A 26,018-nucleotide genomic window follows, 5' to 3' on the forward strand; every position below is an offset into this window, starting at 1 on the left:
CCAACCTAGTTTTCCCAATCTACCAACATATTTAAATTCCCTCATGTCAATTGTAACAGTGCCTTTTTGACATGCATTTTTCATCTCCCAACATTGCCTAGTATGGGAACTGTACTTCCCTCAATTGCAGGACTCTGCAGGATATTTACAAAGACAGGTGTGTAAAAAGGGCCCAAAGGATCATTGGGGACCCAAGTCACCCCAACTACAAACTGGTCCAGCTGCCACCATCCGGGAAACGGTACCACAGTATAAAAGCCAGGACCAATAGGCTCCAGGACAGCTTCTTCTACCAGGCCATCAGGCTGGTTAATTCATGCTGACACAATTGTATTTCTATGTTTTATTGACTGTCCTGTTGTACATACTATTTATTACAAATTATTATAAATTACACATTGCCTGGAGTATTGTGTGCAGTTTTGGTTCCCTAATCTGAGGAAAGACATTCGTGCCATAGAGGGAGTACAAAGAAAGTTCACCAGATTGATTCCTGGGATGGCAGGACTTTCATATGAAGAAAGACTGGATTGACTGGGTTTATACTCGCTGGAATTTAGAAGACTGAGGGGGGATCTTATTGAAACGTATAAAATTCTTAAGGGATTGGACAGGCTAGATGCAGGAAGATTGTTCCCGATGTTGGGGAAGTCCAGAACAAGGGGTCACAGTTTAAGGATAAAGGGGAAGCCTTTTAGGACTGAGATGAGGAGAAACTTCTTCACACAGAGAGTGGTGAATCTGCGGAGTTGTCTGCCACAGGAAACAGTTGAGTCCAGTTTATTGGCTATATTTAAGAGGGAGTTAGATATGGTCCTTGTGGCTAAAGGGATCAGGGGGTATGGAGAGAAGGCAGGTACAGGGTTCTGAGTTGGATGATCAGCCATGATCATACTGAATGACAGTGCAGGCTTGAAAGGCCAAATGGCCTACTCCTGCACCTATTTTCTATGTTTCTATTGCACATTTAGACAGAAATGTAATGTAAAGATTTTACTCCTCGTGTATATGAAGGATATAAGTAATAAAGTCAATTCAAGTCAATTCAATTCAATTTGTAAACCATATCCTGGCTGCTGTTTGAGAGTCTGTACATAACTCCCATCAGGCTCTTTTTAACTTTGCAGTTGCTTAGCTCAAGTCACAATGATTGTACATCTTCTGCTCCTATGTCACCTCTTTCTAATGACATGATTTCATTTTTTATCAAAAGAGCCACCTAAATCTCTCTTCAGGATCGCCTCACCTTTTCTACCTATGTCATGGTGCCAGTATCTACCAAGACTTATGGCTGCTCACCCCCCCCCCCACCCTTTAGAATCCTGTTGGCCTGACCCTGGCACCTGGGAGCCAACGTGCCATCTGGGTGTCTCTATCATATCCACAGAATCTTGTCTCTACTCCTCTAACTAATGTCCTGGAGAGGAAAGCTGCATCCTTGGACCAGATGTGGCAGAGACAAAGGGATCAAGGAATGAGAATAGCATTTTTACAAGAGACTGGCTGGGAAGAGTTATAGTCAAAAACAGCCATGGAAATCATAAGGTTTATAAAAGATGTTGGTTGAGAATTTGTCTCCAGAGTTGAAGACAAAGAGGTCAAGAAATGGGAGAGATGTGCCAGAAATGGATCAAGCGAATTAAGGGCAGGGTGGAAGTTGGAGGCAAAGTTGATGAAATTGAAAGCTCGGTGTGAGTGTGTAAAGCAAAAGCAATGCAGTCATCAATCCAGCAGAGGAAGAGTTGGGAAGCATTACTAGGGATGGCTTGGACTAGTCAGTTCTATATAGCCAACAAAAACACAAGCATAGCTTTACACCTTTGACTGTGTGGCCAAGTGCAGCTCCAATACCATATACAAGTTTGCTGATGACGCCGCTGTTGTTTGCTGTATCAAAGCTGGTGATGAATCAGCAAACAGGAGGGAGATTGAAAATTTGGCTGTGGTGTAATAACAACAACTTCCCACACAATGTCAACAAGACCAAAGACCTGATTGTAGATTTCAGGAGGGGGAAAACCAGAGGTCCATGAGCCAGTACTCACCAGAGGATCGGAGGTGGAGAGGGTCAGTAACTTTAAATTCCTGGGTGTTACCATCTCTTTGGACCTGATTTGGGCACATCATGTAAATGTAATTGCAAAGAAAACATGACACCACCTCTATTTTCTCAGGAGTCTGTGGCGATTTGGCATGTCATCAAAAATCTTGACAAACTTCTATGGATGTGTGGTGGAGAATGACTAGCTGCATTGCAGCCTGAGAGCAGAAAATCCTACAAAAGGTGGTAGATTTGATCCAGTACATCACGGGTAAAGCCCTCCCAACCATTGAGAACACTTATATGAAATGTTGCCGTAGAAAAGCAGCATCCATCATCAAAGATCCTCAGAGCCAGGCTCTTTTCTCCCAGCTGCCAACCGGTAGAAGGTACAAGTGCCTCAGGACTCACACCACCATGTTCAAGAACTGTTAATGCCCTTCAGCCATCACACACTTGAACAAAATGGGGTAACTACACTCATTCTATTTCTGGTGTTCCCACAAACAGTGGTCTCACTTTAAGGACTATGCCTTGTTAATTCATGCTCATTATTTATTGTTATTTAATTCTATTTGCATATGCACAGTTTGTTCATTGATTCTGCTTACAGTTACTGTTCTATAGATTTGCTAAGTACTGTATGCCCACAGGAAAAATAATCTCAGGTGTATGTAGTGACATGTATTCTGATAATAAATTTTACTTTGAGGTTCATTGCTTGCAAACATCGGAATGGGGAAGAAATGTGGTCCAAGTGACTTTGATCACAAAATGATTATCAGGTGCCAGACAGGGTGGTTTGAGTATCTCAGAAACAGCTGATCTCCTGGGATTTTCACACACAACAGTCTCTAGAGTTTACAGAGAATGGTATGAAAATCCAGTGTGCTGCAGTTCTGTGGGTGAAACTGCCTTGCTAATGTGAGAGCTCAGAGGAAAATAGCCAGACTGGTTCAAACTGACAGGAAGACAAGAGTAACTCAAATAATCAAACATTGGAACAATAGTGTGCAGAACAGCATCTCTGAGTGCACAACACATCAAACCTTGAAGTGGATATGCGACAGTAACAGAAGGCCACTAATATTCCCATCTCTATGCTAAAGAAAATCAACTCAGAACAGAAGTGGCACACAATGCTATATTGATAAAGATTTTGTGTGATTATTGTACAGATTATATAAAGTATAACACTTTCAGTGTGCTGGCTCTCATGCAAGATAGAGAATAAAACAAAGCCTTTCAGATTATACTATCAAAAAGCATGAAAAATGTATATTTTCTTGGAAGGCTTATCACTACCTAGAAAACTGATGTAGTATTTCACTTAGATTACATCTGTTTTACCAGATAGCCACTGATATCAGTGGGCCAAAACCATTCATTATCATTCAAACAGATTGAAACCAATAAGCATCTTGATAACTTTGTTTTCAAATGTTTATTACCAAATCTATTACTCAGTTCTGCAAGTTTCTGCATGGTCAAAGCATAGTTTCCACATGGAAGAAAGCTCGGCAGTGAATTAATGAGCTCTACACTTCATTAGCTATCATAAAATAATTGAAAAGCAAAAGCAAGGTTTTCCACTTTTTAGATTTTCCACTTGCTATCCATTAGGGCCAAAGTCTTGTAGCAGGGTTTGGAGGCTCGTAAGCCTCAGTGACTGGGGGAGCTATGTTGGCTGACGTCAGCACCTTGTGCTTTGATGCTTGGAAGGGTCAACCATGCCAAACAGCTCAGAGGGTAGAGAACAAACTAAAAATGACTCACCAGTCTTCCAGGTTCAAGAGTTCAGCTCAGGGCCAACAACCCTGATTGGTCAAACTAAATTGTTACGGAATCAACAATGAGCAATCCTATATCTGTGTGTGACAGTATTCCTGAGTCTCTGCCCAGGATTTGCATGACTGATGGTAGCAATTCCAAAATGCACCTGGGGTGCAATAGAGGTGATGACCAAGAACAGAAAGATGGAGGACCTCCATTACTGCCCCTGAACACCAGCAGCATAACAGGCAGCAACTAACTACTACTATCCAAGTGCATGATTGATGCTAAGGCTTCCTACCTTTTGGAGAAGCTATTTTATTTTATTTAAATTATGGAAGAATGAGTCAGCAAATGATGTACAGTGACTGCTTCACAACTGACCAGCAAGTTCAAAACTATTCCCAACCCAAAAACAAACTCATCAGGCCAGGCAACATCTATGGAAAAGAGTAAACAGTTGACATGTTGGGCCAGGACCAAAACGTTGACTGTTTACTCTTTTCCACAGGTGCTGCCTGGCCTGCTGAGTTCCTCCAACGTTTTTGTGTGTTGCTTGGATTTCCAGCATCTGCAGATTTTCTCTTTATTACAATTCCTATAATAAAAGAAACTGATTGGGGCTAATGCTCCAAACAAAAAAATTCCTTGTGTACTGTAGTCTGAAATCCTCAGGTACAGTATATTATTTTCACATATATCATCACCGTTCATCATCTTCATTGATCAAGTTGTTTTTAAAGCAGAAGTTCCTTTGAAATGTGGGAAAACCATTATCTTTATACACCTCGCAGATCAGCATTGTAATGATCACCACAGACGCAAAAAGGGCAAATGTTCACAACTGTCCATGTTTTGGAGATATTTATTATGGCCTACTTCTAGTAAAGTTACAGTCAGTTTATGATTAGTGTCACAAATTATATAATCCACATTACACTAAAGCAATTAAAATATAATGCAAACTAAAGATTACTCTTTTGCAGATTTGAGTTTGAATGTAATCTGATTATTGGTTTACATGTTTAGGGCAACCTTCTTGAACAGTTTTAACCATTTCTTCAGTCTTAATGTTATATGGTTTCAAGATCTCATGCAGATTGTCTGTGATATTTTCTGCTAGGTGCCGTTCTCTTGACAAAATCCAAACATATTGTACATGGTGCCATGCAGTGGGGATCTGTTGAAAGCAGCTGTATACCAATGAATAAGTTTCATAGTCGGTGGCTAATACCATGTACGGGACAAAAGAAAGCTCTGCAGATACAGAACACAAAAAGGGTTAATCAGGATTAAAGCAAGCAGTTTCTATTTTACTAACTTGTAGAATTATTTGCAAGATTAAAGTTAGAATAAATGGCAAATAACATGACATAATATTTGGCAATTGGTTTATTATCACCACACACAAAGATACAGTGCCTTCCAGAAAGACCTCCATATGCAAGTGTATACACGTAATGCAGAATATGATGCTACAGTTACAAAGGGAAGTGCAGGCAAGCAAATAAAGTGCAAGGGCCACAGTGAGGTAGACTGAGAACTCAAGACTCCATCTCTATCGTACAAGAGCTCCTTTTGAGAGTCTTATAACAGCAAGATAGAAGCTTCTTTGGCATGTGTTTTCCAGCTTTTGATTCTTCTACCCATTCATTGTGCCTCAGTACATGCAACAATAATTAACCATTTATGGGAGGGGGTGCAAAAGGCCCTTAATTATGTTGAGGCAGCAGGAAATGTAAGTTACTGAAAGGGAAGCTGGTTTCTGTGATGGATTGGTCTGGGTTCACAACTTTCGACCATGCCTTGCAGTGTTGGACTGACCATTTGCCTTACCAAGCTGTGACACAACCAGATAGGATGCTTTCTAGTTGTACAAATTGATGAGGATTTACAACAGATGAACACATGATTGCCAAGTCCACAAGTAATTTGGTCATCTTAATCTGTGTAAACACTTAACATGCAGACTCATTGCTGTCAAAATATTTTTAGAGCTGTGCAATAAATAGTTTGCTGATTACAAGACCATAAGACATAGGAGCAGAATTAGGCCATTTGGACCATCAAGTCTGCTCCACCATTTCATCATGGCTGATCCAATTTTTCCCCTCCTCAGCTCCACTTCCTGGCCTTCTCCCCATAACCTATTATGCTGTGTTCAATCAAAAATCTATCAAGCTCTGCTTTAATGCACCCAACGACCTGGCCTCCACAACGACCTGTGGTGACAAGTTGCACAAATTCACCACTCTCTGGCTAAAGAAATTCCTCCACATCTGTTTTTAAATGGATGTCCAACTATCCTGAGGCTGTGCCCTCATCCTGGACTCCCTCATCATGGGAAACATCCTTTCCACATCTTCTGTCTGGGCCTTTCAGCATTCAAAAGGTTTCAATGAGATCTCCTCTCATGCTTCAAAATTCCAGCAAGTACAGACTCAGCCATCAAACAGTCCTTGTATGATAACCCTTTCATTCCTGAAATCATCCTTGTGAACCTCATCTGAACCCCCTCCAATGCAAGCTCATCTTTTCCTAGAAGATGAGCCCAAAACTGTTCACAATACTCGAGGTGAGGCCTCACCAGTGCCTTATAAAGCCTCAGCATCACTTCCCTGCTCTTGTATTCTAGAATTCTTGAAATGAATGCTATATTTTCATTTGTCTTCCTCACCTCCGACTCAGGCGAGATTTTGTCTTAATGAAACCATGCCAACTTTCTCCCTCCTGTCCTGTGTCACTAAGTACACCATAACCTCACACTTAACAATTGACTCTTAACAGCTGTCCAACCACCGACGTCAGGCTAACTTGTCTATATTTTCTTTTCTGCTGCCTTCCCCCTTTCTTAAAGAGTGGAGTGACATTTGCAAATTTCCAGTCCTCTGGCACCATGCCAGAGTCCAATGATTTTTGAAAGATCATTACTAATATCTCCCCAATCTCTACCACTACCTAGTTCAGAACCCTAGGGTGCAGTTCATTCGGCCCCGGTGTCTTGTGTACCTTCGGGTCTTTCAGCTTTTTGAGCACACTTTTTCAAATAGTAACTGCACTCACTCATCTTTCCTCACACTCTTCAATATCTGGCACACTACTGGTGTCCTCCACAGTCAAGACTAATACAAACTACTCATTTAGTTAATCTGTTATCTCCTTACCCCTGTTATTTCTCTGGCCTCATTTTCTAGCAGTCCTAAAACCACTCATTTTTTTTAAAACCATAGTTGAAAAAGCTTTTACTATCCACTTTGAAATTGTTTGCTAGCTTTATCTCATCTTTTTCCTCCTAATGATTCTTTTAGTTGCTCTCTGTAGGTTTTTAAAATGCTTCCCAATGTTCCATCTTCCCACTAATTTTTGCTTTGTTATATGCCCCCTGTTTTGCTTTTACATTAGCTTTGGATTCCCTTGTCAGCCATGGTTGTACTATTTTGCTATTTGAGTATTTTTTTCATTTTTGGAATACATCTATCCTGAACCTTCCTAATTTTTCCCCAAAAACTCATACTATTGCACTCTGCTGTCATCCCTACCAGCATCTCCTTCCAATTTACTTTGGCCAGCTCTTCTCAAACCACTAATTTCCTTTACTCCCCTGAAATACAGCCATGTCAGACTTCACTTTCTCCCTATCTAATTTCAAGTTGAACTTCAATCATATTGTGATCACTGCCTCTTAAGGGTTCCCTTACCTTAGGCTCCCTAATCATCTTGAGTTCATTACCTAACACCGAATCCAGTACAGCTGATCTTCTAGTAGACTCAATGACAAACTGCTCTAAAAAACATCTCATGGGCATTCAGCAAACTCAGTCCTCTTGAGATCCATTTCCAGCTGGATTTTCCCCAAATTGCCCTGCCCTGCATGTTAAAATCTCCCATAACCATCATAACATTGACCTTTTCTATTTCCTGTCATAATCTGTGATCCACCTCCCAGGCACTGTAGGGAGGTGCCCATATATAACTGCCATCAAAGTCCTTTTACCCTTGCAGTTTCTCAAGAGAATCCATAAGGATTCAACATCTTCCAATTCTATGTCACATCTTTCTACTGATTTGATGCCATTCTTTACCAGCAGAGCCACACCACTTCCTCCATCTAGCTTCCCATCCCTCCAGTACAATGTGTAACCTTGGACATTCAGCTCCCATCTACAACCATCCCTTCAACCATGATTCAATGATGGCCACAACATCATACCTGGCAATCTGTAATACTGCAATAAGATCATCCATCTTATTTCTTATACTCCATGCATTGAGATATAACATTGAATACTGTAATTGCTACCTTTTTTGATTCTGCATCCCTAATGCACAGATACTCACCCTGCTGGCTGCAATTATGTCCTATCATCTGCCTGCCCTTCCTGACAGTTGGACCTACTATCTGATCTATCTTGAACCCCTCCACTCCAGTTCCCACCCTCCTGGCAAATAAGTCTAAACTCTTCCCAACAGCTGTAACAAACCTGCCCACGAGAATATTGGTCCCCCTCAGGTTCAGATGCAACCCGTCCCTTTTCTACAGGTCATACCTTCCCCAGAAGAGATCCCAATTATCTAAAAACTTGAAGCATTGCCCCCTGCACCAACTACTTAGCCTCACATTTATCTGCCAAACCATCCTGTTTCTACCCTTGCTGGCAGGTGGTACAGGCAACAATCCAGAAATTACTTCCCCGAAGGTCCTGCTTCTCTACTTTCCACCCAGCTCTCCAAATTCGCTCTTCAGGACCTCTGTTTTTCCTTCCAGTATCATTGGTACCAATATGGCTCTCCCTCCCCCTCCAAAATGTTGTGGATGGGATCTGAGATGTCCCTGACCCTGGGAAGCAACATACCATCTGGATGTCCCGTTCATATCCACAGAAACTCCTGTCTGTTCCCCTGACTATTGAGTCCCCTATCACTCCCACTCCCCCTTTCCCTTCTGCGCCACAGACCCATACTCAGTGCCAGTGACCCAGTCTCTGCAGCATTTCCCTGGAGGCCATCTCCCACACCAGAGACCAAAATGGTATACTTATTATTGAGGGGAATGGCCACAGGAGTGCTCGGCACTAACTGCCTATTCACATTTCCATTTCTCCTTAGAGTCACCCAGCTACTCGCCTCCTGCAGCTTCAGGGTGACTACTTCCCTGTAACTCTGATTGATTATCTCTCCTCTGTCTCCTGTACAAGCTGAAGACCATCCAGTTGAAGGTTATCCAGCAGCTGTTCCAGGTTCCCAACAGTCTTCAAGGTCCTGCAAGGATCCCAACACTGTCTTCAAGGATAATGTGCATTATGATCATGGACTTTCCATGATCATAATTGTTCTTGGGAAATTTTCTACAGAAGTCGTTTGCCATTGCCTTCTTCTGGGCAGTGTCTTTACAACCAGCCATTATCAATTCTCTTCAGAGATTACCGCCTGGTGTCAAAGGTCACCTATCCAGGGCTCATGATATACTCTAGTTGCTCATATGGCCAGCCACCTGCTCCTATGGCTGATCAGGGACTAAGCAGATGCTGTATTTTGCTTAAGCATGACCTGCAGACTAGCAAAGGGAAGGACAGCCTTATACCTCCTTGGTAGAGACACATCTCCACCCCACCACCCTGTGAGAACTATGCAAGTGTGAAATCAAACAACTTCTTTATTACTGGAGATGAGATTAATAACAGCATGGGATTGGGAAATGAAAGGAAATACAATACTGGATATCTGAAATAAAACAAAAACTGGAAATAGCAGCTAAAGCAGCATCTATGAAAGAGAAACAGCTAACATTTCGGTTCCATAACAATTCATTACTCAAGTGGAGCGGCCTGCGGAAAGCGGCCAGTGAGTGAGTGGAGATTTGAGGCTTTGACTCGAGAGGTTTTGGCAGTTGGACTGTGCAATCAAGTCAATCAAGATTTGAATGGCTCAGACTCAGCAGAAAACAGCTGATTCGGCAGTCAAGGTCAGGTGACCAAGCAGTTTGAAAAGCTCAAACAAGTATATAGGGGGTTACCTCAAGCGGAGCAGCCTGTGGAAAGTGGCCAGTGAAGGAGTGGAGATTTGAGGCTTTGATTCAAGAGGCTTCGACGAGAAGAGGCGGAGGACGAGCTTGTTCCCAGTTAGTCTTTACAATGCCTCCTGAGACGGTGATGTGCCTCTCCTGTGAGATGTGGCAGTCCTGGGGGAACTCCCCTCTCCCGCAGAGTCACATCTGCCAGAAGTGCTTGCGGCTGGGCAATCTGGAAGACCGTGTGAGGAATCTGGAGCAGCAGCTGGATGACCTTCGACTCATAAGGGAGAATGAGGCAGTCATAGATGAGAGCTACAGGGAGGTAGTCACACCTAGGCTGCCGGAAGCAGGTCGTTGGGTGACAGTCCGAGGGGGGAAAGCGAAGGAGAGTAGACAGGTAGTGCAGAGCACCACTGTAGCCATTCCCCTGAATAATAAGTTTACCGTCCTGGATGCTGTTGGTGAGGATGACTGACCAGGTGTGAGCCACGGTGGCAAGGCCTCTGGCACTGAGTCTGACCCTGTGGTGCAGAAGGATGGGACGGAGAAGAGGAGAGGGGTAGTCATTGGAGACTCTATAGTCGGGGGAGCAGAAAGGAGATTTTGTGGACGTGAGAAGGAAACCCGCATGGTTTGTTGCCTCCTGGGTGCCAGGGTCCGGGATGTCTCTGACCGGGTGCATGTCATCCTGGTACAAGAGGGAAAGCAACCAGAAGTCGTGATACATGTTGGGACCAATGACACAGGCAGGAAGAGGGATGAGGTCCTGAAGTGTGAGTTTCAGGAACTAAGCATAAGGCAGAAGAACAGGAACTCAAGGGTGGTGTTCTCAGGATTGCTGCCAGTACTACGTGATAGTGATGGTAAGAATTTGGCAATTGAATGCATGGCTGAGGAGTTGGTGCAGGGGGCAGGGTTTTAGATTTTTGGACCATTGGGATATCTTTTGGGGAAGGTGGGACCTGTACAGATTGAATGGGTTGCACCTGAACTCAAAGGGGAGCAATATCCTTGCAGGTAGGTTTGCTAGCGTGGGTTTGGGAGGGTTTAAACTAATTTGCAAGGGGGATGGGACCCGGAGTGATAAAGCAGTGAAAGAAGTGCATGGAATAAAGCCAGATCTAACATATAGATAGGCTTTGAGGAAAGAGCAGCAGAATAAAGGGTATAAAGGTAGTAAGGTAGAAGGGCTAATGTGTGTGTACTTCAATGCAAGAAGCATCAGGAACAAAGGTGATGAACTGAGAGCTTGGATACATACATGGAATTATAATGTAGTAGCCATTACGGAGACTTGGCACCACCAGGGCAGGAATGGTTTCTCAATATTCCTGGATTTCAGTGCTTTAAAAGGGATAGAGAGGGGGAAAAAGGGGAGGAGGGGTGGCATTATTGGTCTAGGATACTATTACAGCTGCAGAAAGGGTGGGTAATGTGGCAGGATCCTCTTTTGAGTCAGTACGGGTGGAAGTCAGGAACAGGAAGGGAGCAGTTACTCTACTGGGGGTATTCTTTAGGCCACCTGGTAGCAGCAGAGATACCGAGGAGCAGATTGGGAGGCAGATTTTGGAAAGGTGCAAAAATAACTGGGTTGTTATCATGGGTGACTTTAACTTCCCTAATATTGATTGGCACTTGATTAGTTCCAAGGGTTTAGATGGGGCAGAGTTTGTTAAGAGTGTCCAGGATGGATTCCTGTCACAGTATGTTGACAGGCCGACTAGGGGGAATGCCATACTAGATCTAGTATTGGGTAACAAACCGGGTCAGGTCACAGATTTGTCAATGGGTGAGCATCTGGGGGACAGTGATCACTGCTCCCTGACCTTTAGCATTATCATGGAAAAGGATAGAATCAGAGAGGATAGGAAAATTTTTAATTGGGGAAGGGCAAATTATGAGGCTATAAGGCTAGAACTTGCGGGTGTGAATTGGGATGATGTTTTTGCAGGGAAATGTACTATGGACATGTGGTCGATGTTTAAGGATCTCTTGCAGGATGTTAGGGATAAATTTGTCCCAGTGAGGAAGATAAAGAATGGTAGGGTGAAGGAACCATGGGTGACAAGTGAAGTGGAAAATCTAGTCAGGTGGAAGAAGACAGCATACATGAGGTTTAGGAAACAAGGATCAGATGGGTCTATTGAGGAATATAGGGTAGCAAGAAAGGAGCTTAGAAAGGGGCTGAGAAGAGCAAGAAGGTGGCATGAGAAGGCCTTGGCGAGTAGGGTAAAGGAAACCCCCAAGGCATTCTTCAATTATGTGAAGAACAAAAGGATGACAGGAGTGAAAGTAGGACCGATTAGAGATAAAAGTGGGAATATGTGCCTGGAGGCTGAGGAAGTGAGCGAGGTCCTCAATGAATACTTCTCTTCGGTATTCACCACTGAGAGGGAACTTGATGACAGTGAGGACAATATGAGTGAGGTTGATGTTCTGGAGCATGTTGATATTAAGAGAGAGGAGGTGTTGGAGTTGTTAAAATACATTAGGACAGATAAGTCCCCAGGGCCTGACAGAATATACCCCAGGCTGCTCCATGAGGCAAGGGAAAAAATTGCTGAACCTCTGGCTAGGATCTCTATGTCCTCGTTGTCCACGGGAATGATACCGGAGGACTGGAGGGAGGTGAATGTTGTCCCCTTGTTCAAAAAAAGGTAGTAAGGATAGTCCAGGTAATTATAGACCAGTGAGCCTTACCTCTGTGGTGGGAAAGCTGTTGGAAAAGATTTTAGAGATAGGATCTATGGGCATTTAGAGAATTATGGTCTGATCAGGGACAGTAAGCATGGTTTTGTGAAGAGCAGATCATGCCTAACAAGCCTGATAGTATTCTTTGAGGAGGTGACCAGGCATATAGATGAGGGTAGTGCAGTGGATGTGATCTACATGGATTTTAGTAAGGCATTTGACAAGGTTCCACACAGTAGGCTTATTCAGGAAGTCAGAAGGCATGGGATCCAGGGAAGTTTGGCCAGGTGGATTCAGAATTGGCTTGCCTGCAGAAGGCAGAGGGTCGCGGTGGAGTGAGTACATTCAGATTGGAGGGTTGTGACTAGTGGTGTCCCACAAGGATCTGTTCTGGGACCTCTACTTTTTGTGATTTTTATTAACGACCTGGATGTGGGGTTAGAAGGGTGGGTTGGCAAGTTTGCAGATGACACAAAGGTTGGTGGTGTTGTAGATAGTGTAGAGGATTGTCAAAGATTGCAGAGAGACATTGATAGGATGCAGAAGTGGGCTGAGAAGTGGCAGATGGAGTTCAACCCTGAGGAGTGTGAGGTGGTACACTTTGGAAGGACAAACTCCAAGGCAGAGTACAAAGTAAATGGCAGGATACTTGGTGGTGTGGAGGAGCAGAGGGACCTGGAGATACATGTCCACAGATCCCTGAAAGTTGCCTCACAGGTAGATAGGGTAGTTAAGAAAGCTTATGGGGTGTTAGCTTTCATAAGTCGAGGGACAGAGTTTAAGAGACACAATGTAATGATGCAGCTCTATAAAACTCTATTTAGGCCACACTTGGAGTACTGTGTCCAGTTCTGGTCACCTCAGTATAGGAAGGAAGTGGAAGCATTGGAAAGGGTACAGAGGAGATTTATCAGGATGCTGCCTGGTTTAGAGAGTATGGATTATGATCAGAGATTAAGGGAGCTAGGGCTTTACTCTTTGGAGAGAAGGAGGATGAGAGGAGACATGATAGAGGTATACAAGATATTAAGAGGAATAGACAGAGTGGACAGCCAGCGCCTCTTCCCCAGGGCACCACTGCTCAGTACAAGAGGACATGGCTTTAAGGTAAGGGGAGGGAAGTTCAAGGGGGATATTAGAGGAAAGTTTTTCACTCAGAGGGTGGTTGGTGCGTGGAATGCACTGCCTGAGTCAGTGGTGGAGGCAGATACACTAGTGAAATTTAAGAGACTATTAGACAGGTATATGAAGGAATTTAAGGTAGGGGGTTATATGGGAGGCAGGGTTTGAGGGTTGGCACAACATTGTGGGCCGAAGGGCCTGTACTGTGCTGTACTGTTCTATGTTCTATGTTCATTAGAAGTGGAGAGGAGTAAAAATTTACTTATCAATAGCAGAAAAGCCAGGGGCCACATGGTAGAACAATGGAAATATCTCCAATACAGTAGGACCAAATGACTCCAAAATGGCAAGTAGAAGTCAATAATGCTTTGCTTGTGAGATGTATGCTATGAAAAGATCCAAGACATGGACAGCTACTACTTGTAGGAAGAGTAAAGTGAGTCAAAATGGCGACAGGCATAAATAGCCAGTTGTGATACAGACAGAAAGAAAGTCATCTACAGTTGAAAATTTTGAAGTCAAGCCCCAAAAGCTATAGTATGCCCAGACACATTCTTTCAGCTTGTTTCAATGCAGCAGTACAGGGGCCAGAAACAGATCAGAGTGCAAGTGAGAGGAGAATTAAAGTATCAGGCAACAAAGATAGAGTGTAGACAGTTGTTGCACCAAATGATTACTCAGATTGCACTCGCTCCCCCCCACCACCAAGGAGACCACATTACACTAGCTTGGAAGTGCAGGTAAATTGCCACTTCACTTGCAAAGATTTGGACCACTGGGTCTTGCAACCACAGAAGATGCAAAGCCCATTTGCTTCTTCCTTTCCCATCATCTGAGGCTCAATGCTTGAAAATAATATATTTTACAGTACATACCTGCAATATCTGGCACTTGTTTGAATGGAAGTTTCACTAAATTAAACAAAAAAGACACATTAGCTTAAACAAACTGAAATAAAACAAAACTAGAAGAATATTCACATTTTTTAAAACAAAGGATCCAAAAATCAGAGTAAGTACATGCCACTCCGTCTCCAAGAAAACTGAGAAATGGCACGTAACTTTCCAGTTGAAGTTATCAAACAAGCCATTTTCCCAAAAGAAAATTTTAAAAACTGCCCATTTTAAATAAGAACAGACAATTGTAAGAATAACTTTCCAATGAAATGAGATTTTAATGCAACTTAAAATTACTTGGAAATTAGCTGCATTAACAATATACCCCGCAAAATGTTTAACACTTCCTTCCCTTATACTTTTTAATTTAACAAAAAAACATTCATTTACATATACTGCCTGTCCAGCATTAGATTGTTCATGTCCTTCAGATGAACAGGAGGCCAAAATTTCATTCACCACTATAAATGCCGCTCATTTAGACATTATTTTAAAAAGTCTATGAAAAACATTATCTTGCTCAGCCTACAACCTTGGGAGTGATCATCAATGTCACTGACTGCATGTAATTCAGTATTTGCCAGCTCATTTTCCCTAAACTATCCAGATCCCCATTTACCTAGCTTAGAGATGGCCAACCTATGGTGCATGCACCAGAAGTGGTGCATTGAATGACTAGAAGTGGTGCATTGCACCCCAGTGATAATAATAAAAAAGTAAGCCTACTCATGCAAAAAGTATTAACCAAAAACTGATTTGTAGAGAAAAAAAGCTAAAACAGGAATTTAAGTAGCTTAGAGCTAGAAATGGGTTCTACTGAGAATAAATCTAAAACTTAACAATTATTTTTAGCGATTTTATTATTTCATGCACATCTCTTGGTGAATGTTATCCTCTTTCGCATTAATCTGTTTTCAATTTTAAAAACGTTCAATGAGTCAAACTAGGAAAGAAGGACTGTTGTTCTGCAGTCATTCCATAACTGTTCAATACACATTTGATACTAGTTTGATCCTGAGGCGCCAGGTGTCTGCACCAGCGGTGCGTCGCAGGTTTTTGCCAGTCAGTTTACAATTAACACTCGTGCACTATGGAGTTGTACTTTGTTCAAACTTTGTGAACATCTGCAGTTTCGTACATTTTTGAAAATTAAGCCTTGTTTTTACATTCAGTTACCCATGACAGTGCAAAAGAAAATGAGCAAAAGAAAAGCAGAAAGAGATAGTAAGCATGAATTCAATGAACAGTGGGAAAATGAGTTCTTATTTATAGCGGGTCCGTCAGGAAAACCATTGTGCATTATTTGTGAAAACACTTTCTCACATAATAGAAGACATGATCTTAATAGACACTATAAAACACAACATCAGGCTGAAATAGAAGGAAAACTGAAGCTAGTGCTTGGGTCTGAGTTAGGGAACGAATATGTGATTAAGAAAAAGGAAGAAATCAAAAGACAACATATATTTGTTAAATTATGGTAAGTAATATTTATCTTTTTATATTAATTCAATATATCATGTAGAAATGCTAAATATGTCTATATGAACATATTTTTACAAGAATTGAATGGGGGTACAAGAGTTGTAAGGCGCATCTGAACTCGTACGTGAAAAAATTGAATCATGAAATGGAAAAGGTTGGCCACCCCTGACCTAGCTCAAACCCTCTGCCAATTTCACCTGCTATCAAATCAGCATTAATAGCAGCCGAAGTAAACAATTACTGCTAAAAAATGCCTGAATTTACATGGAGGTCAAGAAATATTCAGCACAAGCCTCCCGCTCCCACAAACTGCTTAATAACTTCTATTGCTTGGAAAGTTATCTGTTATTCCTCAATTTTCTTTAGAAATTGTGAGAGACTAGCACAAGGAAGACAGAAATGGTTAAAAGTTATAACCCGACTTTGAAGTCATGCATCCGATACTTAATTGCAACCCTGGAAAGTTTAATACTTAAGTTTTTTTTAAAAGCAGAAGCTTACTTACAAGCCTCTTAATAATGGGGCTTGTAATCATTGTTTGTGGAAACCAAAAAAGTCTTGGCATAATTGAAGACTAGGAACTTATCCATTTAGGCAGATGAAGGCAAGTCCTTCCTCGATGCAAGAATAGATAGTAACAGACTGCTGAATACAAATGTCCCAGTGTCCCTAATGGAGGGACCAGAGACTCTTCTATAGACAGGGCTCAGTGGATGGATGTTTTGTAAGGGTAGTGTACTCCTTCCAACACTTAGGGCTCCTGCATACTCCAACGAGGGCAAATTAATACAGTCCACAAATTATTCTTCACTACTTTGAGCAGTTATAGGGAAGAGCTTACCGGGGAGGTTACGATATTTTCCGACAGACAGAACAGAACATGGCATCTGCTGTCAGGTAATAACTTGTCTCCCGACAGAAGCAAAGGAAGAGAGAGGGAAAACATTATGCATCTTCAGGTGGTGTCACAGACTACATTCCAATGCCCCAGCCTACGCAAAACTGCTGTCAATTCCATTATATCCTTCATTTGGAGGTAGTTCATGAGAGCCCAAGGGAGATTAATGTAGAGGAGAACTGCAAAATTGTCAGCTAAAGTTTTGTCTACCTTTCAATACTTACATTGGTATTGAAGGTTGGCTGTTACATTCAGCTGTGTTGGAATAACATTTCCTTTATGAACTCTGAGGCTGCCATTCTTCCTGCAAAAAAAAGACATATTGGAAAAATTATTAATTTTTATCAAAACCATTTTTTGATGCCTCAGGTAGAGCAGGAGAAATAGGTTCTTCCTTTCCACCAGATTTCTGGACTGTTCATGAACACTATTTCATCGGTCCTATCTATTGCACTATAATATGCAATTTTGTGTTTATACACTGTGCTGCAAAATGATAAATTTCATTTCGTATAAGACAACGATGATAAACCTGACTGATTTCAAAGTCTGAGTCTATCAGCAAAAACAGGCAACTGGAGAACTCGCTCTCCATTCAGTCATCCATGTAACATTACAGGATTCACTTCATTCACTGTGACCAAAGGAAAACATTTTGGGAAATTTCTACAGAACAAAACTTACTGACCATGAAACAAAATTTACTTTAGTACTGTTTTCAAGAAAGATGGGGGCGGGGGAGTAAACAGCTTACTCTGCTAAGTAATTTTGGGAATAACTAAAAAAAATGAAAGGCAGTCCTTCTAAATTTATATAATGTTTCTAAATAAGTGGAAATACTTTGGAAACTATATTCCAATCTTTCACTGATATACAATCAAGAGAAAAGCTGCAGATGCCAGAAATCAAATTAACTCACAAAATGCTGAAGGAACTCAGCAGGCCAGGTACCATCTATGAAAAAAGAGTAAGCAGTCAATACTTCAGGCCAAAGCCCTTCAACAGGACTGGAAATAAAAGATGAGAAGTCAGAGTAAGAATGTGGGGGGAGGGGAAGAGGAGGAAAATTCTTGCCCCCCCCCCAGCTTCTTACTGTGACTTCTCATCTCTTTTTCCAGTCCTGATGAAGGGTTGCTGCCCGAAATGTTGACTGTTTACTCTTTTCCATAGATAGTACATGGCCTAAGCCCCTTCACCATTTTGTGTGCATTATTTCCACCGATGTATAGTCCTGTTTCTATTCAAATGAAAAGCATAGACTAACTTTCTTACCACCTTTATAAAAATAATCCATGTTGTTAATGAGTAATTGTTGTTATTACCATGGTTTTGTTTTTAAAATGTAGAATACTTTATTTAAAATTACACTGGACTACAAAGATTTTGCTTTCTTGATATGCTTGAGTGTATCTTATGGGTTTTGGGCTGCTGTTTATGAAAATCACCGTGAAATTTCGCTACCAAGCCACCCTTTTAGAATCACCTATATTTGTTATTTCAATTCACAATTCAAGTCTAATAAAATGTTGCCTATAATGTATGCTGAAAAAGTTTCTATCTTGCCCAGGCGTACCTCGGCGTGCTTTGGGTTGCAAGCATGACCCACAACAATAGAGTCTTTTTATTGATTCTTCAGTGAAAGCTGTGAAGCTACAAAACATGTCCATCCTTCATTAGCAATACATGAGTAAAAACTACTAAAACTTGGAAGTCTTGTTGAAACATACACAGTATCACAACTACAACTGGAATATCTGTGGTGATCTGAAAGTAGTCGCAGTGTTACTATGAATGAAGCTTGGATACACCAAGTACTGTTTTACTGGCAAATGTGACAACCATGCCAAGAACCTCATTATATTAGAAAGGATTGGCCACTTCTTAGCAGTCGGTAAGCAGCAGGGCAGAGAAGTGTGGCACGTAAGCCACCTGTAGACTCAAAGACATTTTGCCTGCTCCTCATACAAAACTGGGGCTTTGCAAAATTTTGTGAAAGCGATGAACAAGGAGGACTTTGATATTTGAGACTGGCATTTCCCAGAATAACTGATGGCAAGATTAAGAAAGACTTTTTTTTTAAAAGAGGTCCGCAAATCAAACAGACATTTCAAAAAACTTCTAGTATGATCTGAGAAAAATCCCATAAAAGGCAATGATGTTGTTGACAATTTTCTTGGCAACTACAGAACACCAAACTGCATGCAGCTTCTTGACATGCTTCAAGCATACAAAAGCATTAAGAGCAACATATCACTAAAGATTCATTTTCTGCATTCCCATTTAAACTTCTTTCCTGCACATCTTGGGTCTGTCAGTGATGAGCATGGTGAAAGGTTTCACCAGGACATTGTGGTCATGGAGAAACTGTATCATGGTAACTGGAATCCATCTATGCTGGCTGATTATTGTTGGACACTTAAGCGAGAAGCCTCAGACAGTGCGTACAAATGAAAATCAAAATATTTTTAGCTCTGTCAAACTATTGCGAAGCATCAGCACCATTACGTAGCTAACTGCATTGTATTCAATAAAAGTTAATTGCTTGCCTCTCTAAATTCCTACACAATACAAGTAGTCTGAAATTACATTTGTGTTCAAGGGCTCCAACATAACCAAAACAAAACTGAGGAAAGAAACACTTCCAAAAAAAATTGCTGTCCAGTGTAGTTGATTGAGTCAGCTGATACATTCAAAATGTGTTTGAACTCCTGGAATATGGAAATTTTAATCATACCAACTTCCCAGTTTAGCCCCCCAGACCTACTCGGGCAAGGTTGTAGACAAAGATCATTGTCAGCATTTTTCTATTGTACTGCCAGCTCAGTCGCCAGCTACAAAACGTTGTGTGTGTACTCAGTTTTACAAATCGGTTTATTCTGAGAACTGATTACAAAAATTTCAGATACTTTTCACACTGAAGTTCTGATGGCCAACAGAAATAAGAAAGGTGAGCAAGTAAAACCGGGAGCAAGGCCAACTCTACAAATGCCACTCTCTTCCTTTAATCAACAACTAAATTTAACTCTTCTGAATATACTGCAAGGACAATGGTCTGAAACTGGTGACATCCTGCTTATTGAAGTTAGATAGTGCCATCAGGACCCAGCTGGCCTGTTAATCAGTGAATCCCTCAAGGGTACAATTTGGTTTTCCCAGCTGGTGAAATTAGTTGAAAGAATAAAGGTCAGAGGACAAATACAGCCAATTGTAAATTTTCCTTATGGGGTTGGAAGGACAAATTTCACACACAAAACCAACAAAAAAATGTCTGGAGTTTTTGTATGGACAAGCAATACCCATTCTCCCTCAACTTCCCAGATGAAATCCCTTGCCCTTCTATTATCCAATTGTCAATAACCCATCCTATGGTCCTGAACAGTAACCACCCATCATTCTACTCCCATGTATTGGCTAATTTCCTTGTCACAAGACTAACATCCTTTGCATGCTTAAAGCAAAGGAGACTGAGGTGGATAAAAGATTAATCTCCAACACTGTGACTTAAAAATGCATTATAATTGGCATACTCAAAAAGGAGCTGATTTAGGATCAAAGGAAAAGGGCTCAAAAGAAGTTGACATAGGACTCAAAGGAAAAGGACTCAAGGCATTACTAAACTTTGCATTCTTGCTTTGTCATTGCACAACTTGATCACAATTTCTTACTGTTACTTTTAACTTTAATTATTCAACCATTACAATATTAAATGCTTCAATCTGATCACATTCTATTCAGACCCTTCAAATAATAATTCTCCACAATTCTCTCCATTCTGCAATTATTTTAATATAATTAAAATCCCCTGCAATTGCAACATTTTAATTGTTCTGTTCAAGCACCTCTTCACTTAATTTTTCTACTTGAAGAACAGCTACTTGTTAAAAATTATTTTAGTCCTTCATCTATACCATTGCCATTCTTTGCAGCTTCGAGTACCTTGGAACCCTCCTCAAAATGTATTTCCAAACATTTAGTTTCAGAGAGTTAGGGTTGTACAGCAGGCATAAAGGCCCATAAACCAATTGTATCCATGTTGATCTTTATGCCTATATACACCAATTCCATTTACCAATATTAGAACTAACTTTATATTGCCCTCTCAAGTGTTTGGCTAAATAACTAAATGCAGTGATTCCATACCTCTTGCAGAGCATTCCAGATATTAACCACACTAAAGGCAACTTCCTTTAAAACTCCAGACTCCCTTTTAAACTTTCTAACTTTGACCTGAAACCTATCATTGGAGAAACAATTACCACCAACTGCTTACACCATCTCTGCCTCCAATTTATTTAAGGGATCACTCCTCAGCCCTGAGAAAACAAGTCTAATCTAAAGATCACCAATCTAGGCAAATCTCCTGTGCACTCTCTCCAGCACAAGCCACATTCTTTCTAGAGTACATGCAATACTCCAACAAAACTTCTGCAAAGCTGCAACATAACATCCAAATTTTATGCCCCAACCTCCATAGGCATACAGTTTCTTCAGCACTTTGTTAACCAATCAGTGATTACCGACATGTTCTTTCACTTGGCTTTGGTTTTTTCCTTATTTCGTTTCTGTGGAGATATCAGGATCATTTTACAACATTAAATACAATTTAATGCTTTGTTGTTAATACTGGCTTAACCTGCATCATACAACTTATTGCCAAGTTTTCCTGAGAATGTTAGGTGCAAATATTTGGCTTTGACAGATCTCGACTAAACAATCAGAATTTATACCTGAGCAAGTTTACAGGTTAAGAAAAACTTTTTTAAAAAAAACAATATTATCTAGAACAGGGGTTCCCAGCCTTTCTTAATGCCATTCCAATACCATTACACAAGGGGTCTGTGGTCTCCAGGCTGGTAACCTCCGATAAAAAATATTTACTACGCTTTTGACATTTGTCTTGCTTTCCTTTCTGCCCATTTGTAGAATACTTACAGCTTCTCCTCAACTCTGAGGTCCACCCAACCATCGTTGACCAGGATGTATTCCTCTGAAATGCAATCACCAGAAGCAGTATGTGTGGGAAGATGTTCAATATCATACCATATCCCCATATACTATAGAAGAGAAATGCAAAAATATTAGTTAATTTTGGCCATTTATACAAATCATAATCCTGGGAAATAACTCAACAAAATACCAACAAATTTAGCCATTTTAGGAGCCTTCTTTTATTCAGACTGACCTCCACTCCAACCTCAAAGCACAGACTCAGATCATTTCAGTGGTTGAAAGGTAATCACTATCCTAGCAAATAACACTGTAAGGTATAGAAAACAAAGCAGCAAATAACCATATTTGATGATAATGATTATATTTATGAGGTACGACATTGGTGCTGGAGGGGTTGGGGTATTCAGAATTCATCCTCAAAAATATCCAATATAAAACTGTGCACTGAAAAGGTAGATGGATGAATGCTTTATTATTTCCATAAGACCATAAGGCATTGGAGCAGAATTAGGCCATTTAGCCATCAAATCTGCTCCATCATTCCATCATGGTTGATTTACTCTCCCCCTCAATCCCATTCCCTGCCCCTTTGTCACCCTAAACAGCATCTAAACAGCTGTCCTTGAGAAATGCAGTGCTCTCTCAGGCCTATATTGAAGTGGCAAAATAAATTGCATGTCCTGGCCCTTTTAGTTAATTTCATAACCAATGAGCCCAAGTTGACAAAATAGAAATGAATGATCTGACTTTTGCTTAAATCATTATTGTTCCACCCCACATCCATGCATGCATTCAGAGTCGGAAGGGTTCCATAAATGAAGCATATGTAATTCAAGGTTCATAGTTAAAGATAACAACATATTTCTTTGGATACTATTGCATCAGTAGTAATCAGTGCACTAAGATGGTGGCACACGCAGATGCAGTGGCTTCTCTGGATCCAACAAAAGGTGTAATTTTTTGTTCTTCATGCCTTTTTCGTGACTGCAGCACACCGGTGGATATCAAGAAGATCAAGTTCTGCAGGTCCACTCTACGAGCAAGATGTTTGATACTGTTGGAGCTGGACTTGTTGTGCATCTTGTTTCACCTACCCAGGGAAAACGTGGTCAGAGTTCAGTCCAACAGATGGTGTGGCAATTGTCTTGAACGTTTTTGTTGTGATTGCACGCCACTGTTGGATATTGGCAATGTAGAATACCGAGAGTCCGATTCACTGGTTCATTGGCGAAACGGACTGCTAGGAAGCTATGTTGCCTCAGTTGTTGCACGGACAAGATTGAGGGTGTGAGCCCAGTTAAGACTGAAATGAGGGCTTTCTATAGTTCCCAACAAACACACTGGTCCATCCACTTGGTCACAGCTGTATGTTTGACCTGGAGAAAGTGAATGGGTTGAGGAAGAGATTGCTCAGAATGAGAACAAGTTCAGCCAGGAAAATGACTGTAGTAGTGGAGCAGAAATGGTTAGACCTCAGCTTCCCCCAAAATACCAGAATGCTTAATTACCTCTAGGGAAAATATTTAAAGGTTTTCCAATGATCCAAACTACTTATTTTACCCTCATGGGCCATGCCTCCATAAATGTATAGAAGAGGATGGTATGTGGCTATTGGTTCTCATTCACCAGTCATCCACCCTGCTTGAAGTGCAAGACTATTAGTTTTTGGAAATGTTGATCATAGTTTTTATTTGTATAGCAAGTGTCATTTACAATTTTTTATATTTATACAAAAAAATAACCAATTAAAACAGTTCACAGTGAGAAAATGCAAAATATATTACCCAAGTATTCATTCAGCTGATTGAGATAAGTTAAAACAAGACATATTGGACAATCCAATATTCAACTATAAAAGGGTGTTAAGTGTGTTTTTAATCCTTCTGTTAAACTTAGAAATTTTATTAATTTCTGGTATATTAATAGAAGATCTTGAATCTCTAGGAAGGTGTTTGTATTCTGAATGTGACATGTAGAGCCCAAAAAATATTCTGCACTATATTTCCCAACACTTGTCCCAAAAAATTTGCTCCTTGGAATTTATGAAGATCATTTTCATTGATGCAATCAATGCCATTTTATCAAGAGCAGTAACCGGAATGAGGCAGCGGGAATGCTTTCCATTAATGCTTTGTTGTATTATCTAATAAAACTACCAAGAGGAAATAGTGAGTAATAAGTAGGTCATATACCCTCTGAAAATCCATGCATTGTCCATTCCACATAGGAAAGAAAAGCAGCAGAAAGCAGGGAGCTCAGCCCAATCTATCACAGGAACATCCCTCCCCACCACTGAAAGTATCAACATTAGGTGCTGCCTCAAGAAGGCAATGCCCATGAAAGACCCCCCCATCATCATCAGGCCAGCTCTATAAGCTCTGAAGTCCCACACCACCAGATTCATAAAACAACGACTTCTCTTCAGCCATTCAGTTCTCAAACCAACTGGTAAAAACCTAATCATTACTTTGGTATAGCAAAACAATGACCCCTTTGCATTACTATAGACTTAGTTCTTTATTGTAGTAGTGCACTTTCCTGGATAGTTTATGTTTTTGGGTGAATGTTGTCTCTAATGTTATATGCCTGTAATATTGTTGCAAGTAAATTTTTCATTGTTTTAATGTCATGAACTCCAAGTTGTACTTGTGCATATCAATTACAATGATGGGTAAAATTTGTACTGCGGCACTAATAAACTTTTAATACATTCACAAGATAAATCAGCACAGCTTGACTGTTAAATATATCAAGAGATACCACAGAATGTCCAGCAAGTTTGGGAAATCAATGAAAAATTATCCTACCATAACTGGTGTCCAAAACTGTTCGTTAATGATATAGCATTGTTTTCTCGATTCTTCCCTACCTCAGTTATCAACAACAATTGCTAATATTTTCTCTGCATAGCTTTTGACCAAAATAATTAAGATTGCCTGTTGTGGATATGTTTAAATTAATAATATATTTTTAAAGTATCCTTTTCATGCCAATAGTATGTTAACGTTCATCAAGGACGAGTTGCAGTGTTTGTTAATGAGACATTTACCAATCACGGACATAAAAATCTGGTTCTGCTGCATTCAAATAGCCATGCAATTGACTACTGATGTCCTTTAGAGTAATATTTTGATCTATCACTGACAAAACGGACTGTAGTTATTAGCCAGACAGCTGTAGCCAAAACCTTACAAACTTGTGACCTCCACTACCAAGAAGAACAAAGGTACATGTAAGTTATCCTCCAGATCACATACAAGTCATCTTAATTCAGGAATACATCACCAGTTCTTCATCACTGTTGGGTCTAGATGCTGGAACTTCCTATGCAATACTACTGTGCAAGTCTTTTCACCAGCAACTCTACAGCTGTTCAATGAGGTAACATGCCACCATTCGCTCAAGGGCAATTAGAGGTGAGCTAATCAAAGCTGACTCTCCATTGACAGTCTACACCCTGAAAATAAAGGGCTTCTCAAATATTTATCACAAATTAAATGGAAAAATCTTCTATAATTAACCATTTTTGATATCCATGATAGTCATGCTATTGGCCCTTCTCCTTTGTTGTCTGTTGTGAATAATGAACCAACACTGGGGCAAACATTGGATGTTTAAAACTTGTTTAAGCTAGGATTTCCTTTCCAGGCAATGGGGGGGAGGGGGTCCATTTTGATTGGGCTGATCAGAAATAACGACTAGAAGGTGAAAGAGCAACGTGAACAAACGGTGTACCATACTGTCGCTTCAGTTGGGCACTGCTCATTGACATCTATTGTGGCTGCAGGGAGTAACAAATGTCAAGACCTCATACAGCCGCACGATTCACTAACCTTCGTTAGGGAGAAATTTTCCTGTAATTTTACTTCGGGACATTGACCACGGCCATTTTTGCTGTTTGCTCCAGGCAGGCAGATGATCGAAAACACCAGCATTAGCAGCGGCCCCTGCATGTTAGCGTCTCAGGAGCCCCCTGAAAGATACAACAGGGTATTCGCTTCGTTCATTCGGAGGGTACAGAAATAGAAGAAAATTGAAATAAATAGGGGGTGGGTGGGTTAACTGAAGCATTTCTACATGGAGGAAGTACCTTCTTAAGCAACGCTGGTTCTCCGGGTACCTTGACTGAAAAAATGCAATTTCTTTTTTTGG

At 40.9% G+C, this 26,018-nt stretch overlaps 1 protein-coding gene across 1 annotated transcript; it reads right to left on the reverse strand.

Annotated features, from left to right (window-relative positions):
* Window positions 1–4,823: 4,823 nt before the first annotated feature.
* LOC132403326 (apolipoprotein D-like) lies at window positions 4,824–25,819 on the reverse strand. The gene is made up of 5 exons (XM_059986779.1): window positions 25,700–25,819; window positions 21,849–21,970; window positions 17,141–17,220; window positions 14,513–14,548; window positions 4,824–5,071 (listed from the first exon to the last, which is right to left on the reverse strand). The coding sequence occupies exons 1-5, from the start codon at window positions 25,817–25,819 to the stop codon at window positions 4,824–4,826; spliced, it is 606 nt and encodes a 201-aa protein (XP_059842762.1).
* Window positions 25,820–26,018: the final 199 nt, after the last annotated feature.

This window comes from Hypanus sabinus, chromosome 2 (genome assembly GCF_030144855.1).
Source record: "Hypanus sabinus isolate sHypSab1 chromosome 2, sHypSab1.hap1, whole genome shotgun sequence".
Taxonomy (NCBI): domain Eukaryota; kingdom Metazoa; phylum Chordata; class Chondrichthyes; order Myliobatiformes; family Dasyatidae; genus Hypanus; species Hypanus sabinus.

Coding starts and splice junctions, on each gene's coding strand:
- LOC132403326 (XM_059986779.1), bottom strand. CDS start 25,819: ATGCAGGGGCCGCTGCTAATGCTGGTGTTTTCGATCATCTGCCTGCCT. Junction 21,971..25,699: donor AAAATTTCTCCCTAACGAAG/GTTAGTGAATCG, acceptor TCTCTTCTATAG/TATATGGGGATATGGTATGA. Junction 5,072..14,512: donor ACAAGTGCCAGATATTGCAG/GTATGTACTGTA, acceptor CTGTATCTGCAG/AGCTTTCTTTTGTCCCGTAC.